The following is a 15,283-nucleotide window of genomic DNA, read 5'->3' as shown; positions in this document are numbered from 1 at the left end:
TTGGGAAAAATATACTTGAGGGTGCCCCTTGGCGAAATTGGTGACTTATGTTTGGCGCCATACTTGTTTGCCCGGAACGCCGTGGTAACCCACAAACAGGACATTTATATCTATTACTAATTAAACCTTCATTCATACACCTGTCAATCACTGTTTTTTTTCATTGTTATTAAAATCGTACAGAAACTTAAGATTTATCTTATTGACAGTATTCATTTTTAGTACCAGAGGCAAAAATAACCTTACCAGCCGGTATCCAAAGTTGAACTAATGGATCTCTGAAATTACATTAAAAAATTCATTTAAAAACAGCGCTAAATTCTAAACTAATCAGAATCACGATTAAAATCTAAACCAATCAGAATCACGATTGGTTTTCAAAATCGCCCAGCTTGGCGATCAATCGCGATCACAACTTGGCGAGGGCACCCTCAAGTATAATCTACCCAAGAAATCTTATATGAAAAAGTATTGCTACATAGTTTTTTTAGATGAAATTGATATTATCTGTTAGCTTAGCTACCATTTCGTTTTTGGGATAAAAATAAAACTCTGTGCATTGACTTCAGATTCAAATATAAATATTTATGTTAACAGTATATTGGGGGACAGAACTATCTTGTATCCGTAAAATAAGTTCTAATGATGAAACACTTTTGTTACCACCACTTCTTCCTTTTAAAGAGACGCTTAGTACAAATGCGTTAAGATAAGGTAACCTTCAATAACGAAACATTTTATGAAAATCAGTCAAAATAAAAATAACACGAATTTTCGTTTAAGGTAAACAAATAAAATATTACCTTTTCAAGGCGAGAAAAGTTTTGGGAAGACATTTTTCTAGTTACTGCTCTAATAAAGTAATTTTTTCTCTTCGAGTGCAGCAGAGCGTAATTAAATGCAAACCAACACAATAGCCATATTAAAACTTAAAACGTTGTAACCATCTTCCTTTGTGATTTAAAATGAATGTCGCTATGATTAGGATCAGAAGATTTTTTGTTATGATGTTTCCATAGCGACGAAGTTTGAATTTTTTCCACAAATCTATATTCATCTATACCTATCTTTTCAAGATATTGAATTTATCTGCTCATTTGAATTAATAGTAGTTTTTGACTTTGTGTTGTATTTTATTGGGGATTTTGTAAATTCCAATTTTTTTCCAGGATTAACCCCTCCTAATTGCTCTTTGCGCCTTATACTTAGTGTCTTAGTGTATCAATGGGTCTTTTCTTCGGAACGGTCTCTTGGAGCCAATTCCAAATTTTTTCAACCTTAGAAAAGTTTATCGACCTTTAATCCTTTAACAGTTGATTTTTCAATTCATAATTTTTACGTAACGTCATTATTCGATATTACGTGACGATTTATTTCCAGCTAGTTAGAATGCTCAAATTTTAAATGTATTTTCGTGCTCTATGATAATATAAATTTCAATCATTTCCTGGCAGTGACTCGAAGCAGAATCGAAGAAGTCATATTATTACTAAATATAAATCAACGTCAATAGAAATTTAGACTACTTTCCTAATAGCTAAACTTATAAAATTTCAACTACAGAGCAATGTCTGAAAACAGCACATGTTAAATGGTTTCCTTCCGCAACAAAAAATAATTTCCAAGTAGAATGCGTTGTCCATCGGCACCGACCACTGTAATTCCGACTAAAAACTTAAATTTTTATTAAAATATAAGTTTCAGTCGTTTAATTTTCTTATAATCTTTTAAATAAACTTGAAGGTTTAATTTATTCATTTCCCCCTATTTATTAAATATTCCTCCTATTATTAAATATATATCCGAGCATGGATTAATACCTCTTATTTATTAAATATTCCTCCTATTATTAAATATATATCCGAGCATGGATTAATAACTCCTATTTATTAAATATATATTCCTCCTATTTATTATGCTCCTATTATTAATTTTTATTTTTGGGTTATAAACTGAAAAAAATGTTCTTTAATGTATAAAAAAACAAAAATAAGCACATCACAAGGTGTTTTACTAGTTTTATAGAACACAAAATAACATTAAAACTTATTGATAACTATCTGATATATTTCATCAGTAAAATTACATTGACAACTCAAATTCTTCAAACTGATAAAGTCTTTTGGAGGCTTATCATGACCATTAATCAGAGCAAAAATCACAACATAATTTTGTTTCACAAAATTTTGCAACGTATGAAATTTCAAAGAATACCTTGATGAGGTAAATACGCTAATATTATTTTGATGGAATTTAATTTTAAATGCAAATATGTTTCTCTAACATTTCTTGAATTTTGTTATGATTCAATAGTTTAGCAATATCATAGCACGTATTTCCGTATAAATCCTGCACAGAGATGTCAATTGAATGCTGAAGCAAAAAACAAACTATATCCCCGAAGTTCATTTCTGTAGCATAATGTAAAGCTGATCTTTGCGTAGCGTCGAGTTCGTTTAAATCTGCTCCGGCCAGTCTAAGCGATATAAGTCGACGCAAGTTGTTTTCTTTGGCGGCGCTACATATAATTTCGCCCACTTTTGTATTTTTTAAATTTAAATAACCACCGGCTCTAATAAGAAGTTTAATAATCTCATGGTGATCATTTTCTATTGCGCTGAGTAACGGAGTTCTGTGTTCCCGATCTCTCATGTGAACACTAGCTCCATGTTGCAATAAGTATTCAACGATGGCAACATTACCATTTTCACAAGCGATGTGCAAAGGAGTTCTATAATCATAATCACAAGCAGAGAGATAAGCACCACATTGCCGCATTATATCCAATTTCTCCAGATTGCCCTCAGACACAATATGGCATAAAATAGAGGGGTAGAGAGTGTCACGTAAATCATCCAATTCTTTTGATGAGGAAAGGCCTAGTGCTTTTACCACAGCCGTAACAACGTCCGAATCTTCGAGTTTCATTTCCTTGTGAACAGAGAGTTCTCCACGCAAATTAGTTCTCATCATATCGCATTTTGTTTGCATTGACCATTCAGTTTTGCCCAGGACATAACTTAGTTTCGTCAATGCCGCTTCAGGCGTCATATCTGAACCAGGGAGAACTCCTGCGTCAATTAATGCTCTTCCAGTTTCATAGGATGGATCCACTTGCCCTAAAGGACACTGAGTACAATTAACAATAATCACACCTCTTTTATGCGCAAGTTCCAGCTCATCCAAAATGTCTTTTCTTCTTGAAGGGCCATTTCCAGCACCATAAGTCTGTAGCACAACTCCTTCAATGGGTGGGTTTAAAAAAGCTCTGACTACTTCAATAGTAATGCTCGGGAAGAGTCTTAACAGCCCGACATTACGATTTAACGTATGATGTACTTTAAACTTTTCAATAGTTGAGTGATAGAAAATATTCTTCCAATCTACTTGAATACCAATCCCTATACTGGCAAGAGGAGATAAATTGGGTGAATTAAAGGCCTCAAGCGAAGATGTGCTAACTTTGCTGGTTCTGTTTCCTCTGAAAAGTTTATTGTTGAAAAAGATTGTCACTTCAGGAACACAATAGTTTCCAGCAATTATTAGAGAACCTAGGAAGTTATGGAGTCCATCACTTCTAGCTTCGTATAGAGGTATTTGAGAACCCGTAATAATAACTGTTTTTCCTAAGTTCTCTAACATAAAAGACAAAGCAGAAGCTGTATAAGCCATGGTGTCTGTTCCATGTAAAATAGTGAATCCATCAAAAACTTCATATGCTTCCTTGATAGCCATCGCTATTTTAATCCAATCATCTATGGTAACATTTGAAGAATCTAACAAAGGATTATATTCTTGTATGGCGTAAACAACTCTAGAAGTATCACCGGTGTCTGGAAGTACCAGTATATTCTCTTTGTGGTACTTATCCCGATATTCATTTGCCTCATCCAAATCATAAAGTTGGGGGTATGCTTTAACTTTTTCTGCCATAACGCCTGCTTTAGGAACGTATATATTTTCTTCATTACGTACCATACCTATAGTTCCACCGGAATATATAACAAGAACTTTAGAGAACTTCTTTTTCAATTTTACTCTAGTGAAAGAATTTATTTTTTCCATTTGGTTACAATGAATAGTACTACTTAACTGGTTGTATAATTATCTTGAAGCAATTTCTTTCATTGGTTTTTATATCAAAGAACCGGTGGATATATTATTCATTTCTCCTCTATTTATATAATGCTGATTTATTTAAATGGATAATTTAACAGTCTTCATTTTATATGAGTCCAATTTGCTTCGTTTCGAATATAACTTAATTATAAATATACTCTAATTGGGAAAAATTGCTTAGTCTCAGTAAAATTTGATAAAAGGGTTAAACATAAACAGATTTTATTTTATTTTTCTATAATAAAATTAATTACTGTTTATTGCTGATGCAAACATGAAATTCGACAAAAATCTATAAGTTAAAATGGTATGTTTATAACCAGTCAGTTACTGAATGAGAAACAAAGATGTCTAAGGTGACGTCGCTTCAGTTACGTATCCATTGGAAATCCATCAATAGTCAATAAGGGTAGAGATTGTGTTAACTTTTAACAGCATGCAGGACATACTGATTTTAGTTTTGTAAAAAATGGACTACTTCTCGCAAACAGTTTTGAAACACGTTACATATAAAAGTATAAAAATTTTTATTTTCATCGAAATTATGAACTTTGTGAAACGTTTCCTTTTCCTTTAATCTTAGTTTCCTTGCTTTTAATATCTTCAGTGCTTTCACCAGCCTCTTCCTTCAATATTTTGATACGTTTTTTCTGCAAAGGCAATTTGCTCAGCCATACCTGTAACAGCAAAAAAAAGTTACTTTAACCTAATTACGGATTTAATTTTAACTCTAGGAACAACACATTTACGAGAAAAGTCGTTATAAATTTGAATTTCAAATAAACGGATAAAGTCTTGTGTTAGCTGCTATTTTAGTTCTAAAAGACAAAAGCCTAATTATTTTATATTCAAATAATGTTTATATTTCTGGTAGCATATTATTGCGATACAAATTTGCTGACACTTCAGAAAATTACAAATAATTTGGTTGCGACTTTTTACAATTTTCAAAGCGGGATTTAAAAATCTCGTTGGCTCGTTGGACTCCACACTATAATAAAAGCTAAATGAGAAAAAAAACTGTGTTTTTTTTTGTTACTATTTAAATAAATAAAATAAAATTAAAATTCTGAGTTGTAAAACTAAATGCTAAATTCTGTCCAAAAAAAAAAAGAAGAAAAAAAAGCTAAATTCTGTTGAAATTTTAAATAAGGCAATTTGTTTTAGTCAAAAAATATATTTAAGATGTTTTATTGTGTTTATTTATAACATTAAAACTGAATTTTTAAATTTATTATAACATGGTTTTCCACAAAACCGTAGGTTTTATATAGCGATGAGCGACTCTTAAATGTTCTAATCCGTAGCCTCGTAGCTTGAATTTACCCCAGAAGAAAGGGATTCTTGGGGCTTGGATAAATTCTCTTTCATGGAAAACTTTTAAGTGGTATTTGCGCGTTATTAGGAGAGGAGAAACATGAAGTCGACTAAAGTTAACCCGATGGCAAGAAAATTCTATACGGTGTTGCATTTATGACTAGGGACATTCTGCACCAACATTGCTTTAACCTGAAATAGTATAAAAATCAGCCGGCCAGATGGCAAGTCGGTCAGTGTGCTTGAGTGCAAAGCCAATGGTTACTGGTTAGAATCCCACTCAGGACACGGATGTTTCTTTCTGTGTGTTGCCTTTTGCTGTGTGATGTGGCCCACCCTATGAGCGGGTCTGAGACAGTGTGGCGTAGTTAATGTTGCTCACTTCCGATATTTTGGTTTACAGGTGCCCATCGCATAACGATAAACGAGCAACAGTTCCGGCATTTCGGGGGCGAAGAACAAGATTTCAGTGCCTGACATTAAAAAAGAAAACTGTACGAATCAATCAACCATTGCCAAACTTTAGATCAGGTTCACTTCGATGTTTCCTTCATAGGCTATTTTAGCTGAAAAATGTATAATTTTATTTTATTGGACACAGCCAATTGGTATAATGAATGTGAGGTTTTTAATAATAAACTTTGTAGTTTTTTAGTTTTGATACCCAACCTGGAAGACAAAAAAAAATCTTTTGGACAAACATTAAGAAAAGATTCCTTTTCATGGAGAATGTTTTGTCCTTACTTAATATGAAGAAAATCACGAAAACTATCCATTGGGTGATGAAATCAAAATTTTGAAATTACCGTTTAGAGAATTCTAGCGCAAAGAGTTTTAATAAGTTTTTCATAAAACCATTCCTTCAAACCTTTGTCAGAAATTAAAAATGGTTCTGATAAATCCATCCTAATCTTAGGATATTCTATAAAGGCTTTTTTCTTAAACTACACATGCTCAGTAGAACATACTATTTGAGCTCTTAATGAAATTTTCTTTAAAAGATTTTCAAGAAAAAGTGTTAAACGAAAAAAATACGAAGAGAAAAGAAATCTGGAAAATTACCGTATTGAATGATAATGACATTTCTGGTAAAATACAACCCCGTAATTTTGGTAATAAAACCGAAATATATAGTATTTAAACCATTGATTTGGTAATTATCACTTGTATGGTAACAGTTTGGCGGAAATATTGATCTTTAAAATTATAGTTCTTATCACTACACATTTACTAAAAAATACGAGACTGAAAAGTAAATTCAACGAATAAATGGTTTTTATGCCATACTCTAAAGTGTCATGATAAAATAACCAATTATTACAACATTTATCAAATTGTATCACATAGTATAAAAACATCTTTTATTGTTAATTTTGTCAAAAACATTACGATACGTGTCGGTAAAAACTACCGAGCTATTTGGTGTTCTCATAGACCCAAAAAACACGGTAAATTTTACCACATTTTAGCAATTTTAACCATACTAATTTTTTCAGTGTCTAATTAATAATAAACTAATGAGCAAACCAGATATTCTTCATTTTCTTCTTGTGAAATCGGTGTAAAATCAGAAAGAAAACCCACGAATTCAGATGCAAACAGGGGAATCTTCTGCTGCAGAGCTAACCTTCGACTTGTTAGAACCTAAATTATTTATACACAAAAATATCCAATTTTAATGAAATACAAATCTGATTCAAACTAATAGAGTTTATTTAAAAAGTAACTACAGTCACGATAATATAACTTCTTTTTCACAACTTTTAAAAAGTAGTGATGATCTTTATTTGATTTTTATGTCTATCGATATCTCAACAATAACTAATGAAATAAATGATATTTTAATTTAAAATTATAATCTGTAAATAGTTTTCCCACCAGTTTGATATATTTATTTATAATACATTTAAATGCATTTATCTCAAAATATATTTTCTATCTATTTAATAAATTTAGATATGTAATATAAGAAAATTTACTTATCTCTAAATATTTTGCCTATCCATTTAGAGATATTATATAAGAAAATATATTTATCTCTAAATATTTTTTCTATCTACTTAATATATTTAGATATATAATGTAAGAAAATTTATTTATCTCTAAATATTTTGTCTATCTATTTAGAGATAATATAAGAAAATATATTTATCTCTAAACATTTTTCGATCTATTTAATATATTTAGATATATGATATAAGTAAATTATATTTATCTCGAAACATTTTTTGAGATTATAACTCTTTAATGCATCTCTTTAATGCAATATTTAATGTTTTAATCTTAATTGTAATATTTTGAGATTATAAATCATTTTTGAGATTATAAAACTTTAATGTATCTCTTTAATGTTTTAATCTTAATTGCAATCTTTAATAAATAGTATTTAATTTTTAAAGACTTTTGTGAGCTAAAGATATAAACTTTTATATTTATATTTTCTTCGATGCAGTATCTGGTAAGCAAGAAAAAATGCTTGTTTTTGCAATTGTTTGAAATTTTATTTACAGCAAAACTTCTGTTTTCTTTCCTCCTTGAAAAACAAGTGTTTTCTGAAAAATTTTATGAGATATATTTTGGTAAATTGTTAAAATTACAAATTCCATTCATTGAAAAAATATTCATCTCTCATTTTGTTTATTTTATTTTATATTTTATAACAGCATTCTGAGTATACAACTATCAATGTTCAACCTCATAACTAGTAATTTCGAACCTAACTAAAAGGACAAGTAAACTCTTGGATCAAGCATTGGGATTAAATAGCCCTTATGGAGATTTTTTATGGAGATGGAAACCATAAAAACAACATGGAGAGAAAAATCACGAAAACCTGCCAGGGTTAGCCTGAAAGAGAGAAAGGGGATTCCAACCCATGATCCGTCTACCACTGAGAGTACGAGTAGGGGGCAGAATTCGTATCAAACAAACACAGCTAGGATTCGAACTTGTTTCACCTCCTTAGGAGTTATAGTTGTGATTTTTAATGGATTTTTCTCAGAAAGCCTCAGACTATATAAAAAAAATGATTTTCAATGAATTCCAATTAAAATATTTAAAAGAACTCTAAATTAAATTAATGAGTATACTTAATATGTAATGGAATAAATATTGATTAAAAAAATCATGTTTGTCAGTTGGGATTAATATGAAATTTCTGTTGTCTGTTAAGTATTTATTAATTGCTTATAAAGTATAACTATTTGTATAAAAATGTATTATATTTTTTATTATTTCCTCTTGTAACATGCGTTAATTTATACAGTCTAGTACATTTTATGTGCTTATTTTTAAATCTTAAAAATTTCATTTTCATATTATTTCTATTAAACTTACATTGTTGTTAATATTTTTCCAACAAAGGAAAATTAATTTTTATGTAAGAAAATTAAAACGAACTTTGTCATTTGTAATTGTTACACAACAATGATATACAATTAAAGATAAACTTAATTGTTATTTCGAATACTTAATATTAAAGTGTCATTTAGACTTCAAATTTCAAGAACTCGATACTGAAAAAATAGTAAAAAAATGTAAGTAGTTCTATTTTAATTTTATTTTCAGTTGTTTTAATAATTTTGGACTTAAAGCCTTTTTACTCACAACATATTCTTAAAATAATTTAAATTTAACGGAAAAATACTAGAGTTAATAGTTTTTAACCTTTTATCAATTTTCATACAATATTTTTGTAAAACGCCAAATTTTAACGTTGCATACATATAGTGTATAGCTGACCTCAAATACATTATCTGATCAAAATGGTATACATTTTTTAAACTATACCACTGAAATTCATAAATTGAAAATTACTAAATTCATTTCTTTTTAGTACGATATAATAAAATATGACTTAAGTATTTCTCGAATTGTAAACTTTTATATCGATCATGAAAAAAAGAAACAAGCAAAAAAATACAGATTTTTGATTGCAAATTGACGATAAATTTCGCCAATTTTCAGTAACTATTGGCGATCCGGTTGAATCTTTATATTAATAAGGGATTTGAATTTCAAACATACAACATTTGTAGTTTTTGATTCAAATTGTCAACTTTCATTCTTATTCACAAACCTTGTGAATGGTAAAATATGATCGAAATACTTTCTAAATTAAAAGCAGTTATTTTTTTTATGTCGATAATCCTTAAGAAAAGTATAAGTTAAAGCATTTTAGGCCAAGTATAGTAATTTTTTTAAATGAGGAATTATTTTCATTGAAATATGCTTAAACTGCATTAATTGAAAAACAAAAAAAGTTTCATGCATGAAAAATAATACTTAATTTAAGAAATCAAATGGTGCGTATATGCGCCAATGGCTAATTTAATATGAACCATTAACTAGATCAATGGACCAATCATTTAGTTGTACACTATTTTTAACCCTTTTGTGGAAAATGGGTAAAAAAAAAAATATTGATTTTTAAACAGCAAGTGACATGGTCGTAACCAATTGTTTTTTTTTCCATTGGCGTAAAATTCCTATTGAAAAGACTTAAAACTAATAAAGGATTCAATTTAAACAAAACAAAACTTGGAATCTTTGATTCAAATTAACAGTTTTTATTCATATTTATTAAGTAGTGCCAGAATTGCAGATGCGAGCATTCAAAATGCTTCTAAGAGGATTTCATGGATTGGCACTTAGCATCTCTGATAATTTTGAGCATAAATTTTTATCTAAGATACTTCACAAAATGAAATTTTTTTTCTCTATATCGCCTAAGATTTAAGCTAAAGAAGAAAAATTTTCTGATTTTTGAAAGCTAAATAACGTAGTTAAAATGAATCTGTTGAAATATTACCACTGATAGTGAAATCATGTTTCTTAAACATGCATTAATTGCAGTTTCAGAGGTATATGTGAGAACTAATTTGAGAAACATTGCATAGTTTCAGGTATTCTTATTAGAGTTATAGCAAAAAAAAATATTTTTTGATATTTTTGTTACCATTTTTCATATCTACTTTGTTACCTAAAGTCTAATACTTAACGTCACTGCCACTTAACGTCAATTAGAGATAATAGACTAGATTATTTATCTCTAATTGACGTTAAATATCACCAATTTTCAGAAACCGTTGGCGAATTAACTCTGATTGAGTCTTTAAATTAATGAAGGATTTGAAATTCAACCATACAATATTCTAATCTTTAATTCAAACTGACAAATATTATTCTTATTCAAAAAAGCAGTGCTAGAAGTGCGTATTCAAAATGCTTACAAAAGAAACTCAGGAACTGGCACTTATCAAATTCATTGGATTTCTGTGTATTCTAAAATATGACTAAGATATTTTCCAAATTAAAAATAATTACTTTTTATATTGTCAACCTTTAAGAAAGGTATTACTTGAAAAAAATAATGATTTTTGAACATTAAGTGAAGTTGTCATCATAATTTTTAACCATTGGTGAAAATTTACTTTTGAAAAGGCTAATAAGGAATTTGAAATCAAGCAATACAGCTTTTAGAATCTCTGATTCAAATTAACAATTTTTATTCATATTCATTCATTAAGCAGTGCTAAAAGGATTTGATGGCCTGGCACTTAACAACTTTGATGATTTTTAGCATAAATTTCTATCAAGATATTTCGTAAAATGAAAACAATTTTCGCTATATCGTCTAAAATCTAAGTAAGAAAAATTTTGCCGATATTTGAACACTAAATAACTTAGTTAAAATGAATATGTTGTAATAATGCCATTGATAGAGAAATAAAGTTTCTTAACAACATGCGGCTATTGCAGTTTTAAAGGTATATGTAAGAACTAATTAGAGAAAAATTGCATAATTTCAGGTATTCGAGTCATTATTAGTTATTTCTGACTAATTAGTGCTTCTGACATTTTTGCTACCAACTTTTGTACCCACTTATAAGTCTAAAGTCTTGAAATAGATTAGATTATCGATTACTGAGTCTTAATTAGTTAAATCCTAATTCTAAATAAAATTGTTCTTTTTAAATGAATAATTTAACAATCGCTTTCTCGGAGCTTAAATACGGCTACTAATTGTTAGAATTAGAAAAAAGAGTTGATATTGTGACGGATTACTAGTGTCAAGTAGAAAAATGACATTTCTTTACGTAAATGCATAAAATATTAATCCACTCAGAGCTACATTTAGTGTGAGGCTTAAAGTACCATACAGATGTATTATTGATTACTGAAAACATCTCTTTAAATATTTCGTAATTAAATTTTGTTGCCTTAAAAGACAGACAGAAACAACTGCTTTGTTTAGATACTTTTATATTTAAGTTAATTTTAAAAAAAATTATTCATAGTTTATTCTAAAAGTAATGTATTTTATTTAGTAGTAGTTAAGGGCTGGAATTAAATTTATAATTCTTAATTCCCACCACAAGTTAATTAAAAGAAAGGAGGATTCTTAACAGTAGCAGATTTTATTTAATAATCGTTGTTGAACAGCTAACCCAATTTAAGGTTTACGACGACTAATGTTCAGTTCCATAGCTTTGAATCCAATACGGAGGACAAGGGAACTTTTAGATCAAGTATTGGGAGAAATTTGCCTTCATTAGGGTTAACTTTTTGATGGAACTAACCAGCATTTGGTTACATGGAGAGGAAAACCTCCCACAGTTAGCTTGATGGCAAGAGGATATTTTACGTCACCCCTGGGATTTTGCCTTAGTGGATGACTTTTTTGTAGCACTAAACAGCATTTGCATTACATGTAGAGGAAAGGGCTCTAACCCATGATCCATCTACCACTGAAGATATTTTACGTCAGCACTGTGGTCGGTGCTAGTTGGAGGTAAAAATCGCATCAACCAGGATCGCCATGCTTCGAACCCGGTACACTTCCTTGGAAGGCAAACGCTCTATTCCCTGAGCCACCATGACAGTAATAGATTAACTTCTGGGAATACTAGTTTTTTTACTGATTTTTTATTAAATTTTACATTCGTCAAAATGACATGAATTCTTTTGCAGAAATATGGTGACTAGCGTCCTAAGGTATATTATTTTAAATTTAAAATTCAATAAATTGTAACATTAACAAATTATCAAATTTATTGATTTTCAGTGCATTGTTAAATATTTCTTAAATTGATTACAACCAAAAAACCAAATTTTTCCATGTAGCTAATTTTTAAGAAAGCTATGAGCTAAAAGAATGACCAGTTTTTGAACTCTAATTTATGTTGTTTCCAATTATCACTTACCCTGGGCAAAAAAAATTCCAAATGAATAGCCATTAAATAATGAAAGATATGAAGAGCTACAAAGTAATATTTTCCAGTTTACTTGTAATTGACAATTTTTTTCACTTTCATTAGGAAGTGAAAGAAATGTAAACGTGGGCAATACAAATGCTTTTATCAGGACCTCATGAATTGGTACTTAATTGGAATTTTGATGTGGAAATCCGGCAACCACTTAGCACAAGGTAGATATTTTTATTAAAATTTAGTCTTACAACCGTTTTAGTGTTATTTATTATATCAATTATTTGCCTAATAAAAGCTATAGCTCGAGAGGAACTTTTACGTGGAAATATGATGATCAAAGTTTATTTGTGGAGATCAAAAAATATTACACAGATCATCAGCTGAAAGTTAAGTATTCTATATAAAGGGTTTGTTAGCAATCACAAAATGATTGGAATTTATATTCTCTTTTAGCACAAATCTCCAGTTAAGATTTGAGTGTTCCTGCTATTCAAAATAAGGTCGAAATTTTTATTAATGATACTTATCTTATGGCAGTAATATGAGAGTAAATTTTGCTTGTCGCGATCAGAAAACAATTAAAAATTGTAAAGTTATTTTGTTAAGATTAGCAGTTTAAAGTCAAGTGCTTTAACTAGATGGACTAGTGATAGATGATTAATTTCCTTTGGCGATCTTATTGCTATAAATTCAGCTGGTAGAAATCAGAAAATTAGTGGAATTTGTAGCACCTAGTACAAAGTTCCAGTTAAAATTTGAGAATTTCAAGCTTCTCAGAAAATAGACAGAATTCCGATAGACGATAAGATATTTTCGGAGATAATATTGCCAGGAATTTTGCACGTTGCTTGCATTAAACTATTGAAAATTATATTGTTATTCAGCACAGAGTCTAAGTTAAAATGTGAGCACTCTAGTTAACCGAAAAATCCTCAAACTTTCAATTGCAAGATTATACCCACACACTCATAAAAGCGAATTAATAAAGAGTTATAATACAAACAAAATGATGTATGATAGATACATTGACATAATGTTTTTTTAAAAAATTTTCACTTACTGATATTTTCTCTGTTTTAAACATTTTAAAATATTTGGAGCTTCTGTATCATTTCAAACTTAAAAATACTAAATCTATATTAAACAATATTTTTTTTTAACAAACAATGAAATAAACACTTATTTTCAGTCAAATGTTTTTAATCACTTCAAACATTAATTAAAACTATTCTTTATGGCACTCAATAATAAATTTTCAACAATTAACGAAATAAGACTTATTGTTTCCAAATTTTATAACAGTTAAAACTGAGACTCTTATTCTTATTGAAATAAACATATTTTCAATTGTTTCAAATATTTATTCTAAATTGCGCAGCGAAAAAATTTCAGTCATTAAGATGACAGATTTCATAAGAAAATGGTATCTTAAAATGATACTTGAAAGTATTGAAATCTTTACAAGAGGACAAGCGAATTGGACAACTAAATTCACAAGAGTCAAGCATGTAAGTACTGTTTCTTTCTCTATTAGTAAATGTACAATTATTACGTGAGTAATCTAGAAATTATTAGGTATGCATATTGCGCTCCGAATAAAAATTTGTTTCATGCATCATTTTTCAGTAAAAATGGAATATTTGTTTTAAACTATTCTTGTTACATAAATATCAGTTCATCTATAAATGTAACTTATTTGATTTAATCACCGAACTATTTTTTCATACAATTTAAACACCTAACTACTCCTTCTTTCTCTAATTATAAATCTATCTCTTCCAAACATATCGATTTTTTTTGTATGTAAGTAAACAAGTCTTTCAAATTAACTGATTAGAATTAACACCGAAAATATGTAAATTGTTGCATTACAGTGACTTATAATGAACTTAAAATAGGAAAGCACAGCATTAAAAATACCTCTTGTTCAAACGCAGTGATTTATAATGAAAGTGGAAATAGATTTCAATGAGGAACCCCTCTTATTTTTGGCGATTTACAAATAAACGAATCTATATGTAAATAAATCAAGAACCAATCACACAAAGGTAAACAAAAGTTGAGGTAACCCGAAGGTGACGTCATAGAAAGCAAAGACAGCAAAGAATATCATGGTAACCAGAAATGGGATTTCAGCAAAACTGAAAAAAAATTGTCGCCAAACCAAGAGGCCCCCGATTCTGCACTAGAGCCATGGAATTAAAATAGATTTACACAAATTAAAATACGCGAATTTTGATTGAAAGATCTAAATGGTGTCCCATAACATGGTCTAAAACATTAAACCGAACAACTTCAAATCGATGATGAATGAAATCCAGGAAAAATACATTATTACAAAATGTAAATATCAAAAATAAACTGAGTTCAACTATATTTATTATTTGTAGTAGTACGCTATTTATGTAGCGCTAAAGGTACACAATAGGTTAAAGGCGAGAGTCTGGATATGTTCCTGAAAGCTATCCGAAGACATACTATCACAATTTTTAAATTCAATCCTATACATAAGGGACAGAAGGTTGCTTTGTTCGCCAGACGATCTGTGTGCGAAGTAGAGCACTTTATAGCAGAAGAGTTTAACGACGATCGATACCGCGTGCCCTGGCACTTCCCAGGCTGATCAAAGTGGTCTC

The 15,283-nt window shown here is 29.5% G+C and overlaps 3 protein-coding genes across 3 annotated transcripts in view; 1 reads left to right on the top strand and 2 right to left on the bottom strand.

Moving 5' to 3' along the window:
• LOC122269649 (putative autophagy-related protein 11) overlaps positions 1-950 on the bottom strand; it is a 30,509-nt gene extending 29,559 nt beyond the window's left edge. The window contains exon 1 of the mRNA XM_043043733.2: positions 804-950. Within this exon, the coding sequence (XP_042899667.2) occupies positions 804-836 (33 nt within the window). The 5' untranslated portion in view covers positions 837-950. The remainder of the gene's footprint in view (positions 1-803) is intronic.
• LOC107441659 (5' exonuclease Apollo) overlaps positions 1-15,283 on the top strand; it is a 61,624-nt gene that overhangs the window by 7,825 nt on the left and 38,516 nt on the right. Inside the window, exon 2 of the mRNA XM_071177761.1 lies at positions 12,756-12,865. Within this exon, the coding sequence (XP_071033862.1) occupies positions 12,789-12,865 (77 nt within the window). The 5' untranslated portion in view covers positions 12,756-12,788. The remainder of the gene's footprint in view (positions 1-12,755; positions 12,866-15,283) is intronic.
• LOC107441662 (L-asparaginase-like) lies at positions 2,025-4,317 on the bottom strand. The gene has a single exon (XM_016055005.3). It carries the CDS (start codon positions 4,063-4,065, stop codon positions 2,260-2,262), a length of 1,806 nt encoding a protein of 601 aa, XP_015910491.2. The 5' UTR covers positions 4,066-4,317; the 3' UTR covers positions 2,025-2,259.

Source organism: Parasteatoda tepidariorum, chromosome 2 (genome assembly GCF_043381705.1).
Source record: "Parasteatoda tepidariorum isolate YZ-2023 chromosome 2, CAS_Ptep_4.0, whole genome shotgun sequence".
Lineage (NCBI taxonomy): Eukaryota > Metazoa > Arthropoda > Arachnida > Araneae > Theridiidae > Parasteatoda > Parasteatoda tepidariorum.
Note: the sequence above shows the minus strand (reverse complement) of the source record. Positions and strands in the feature narration are given on the sequence as shown.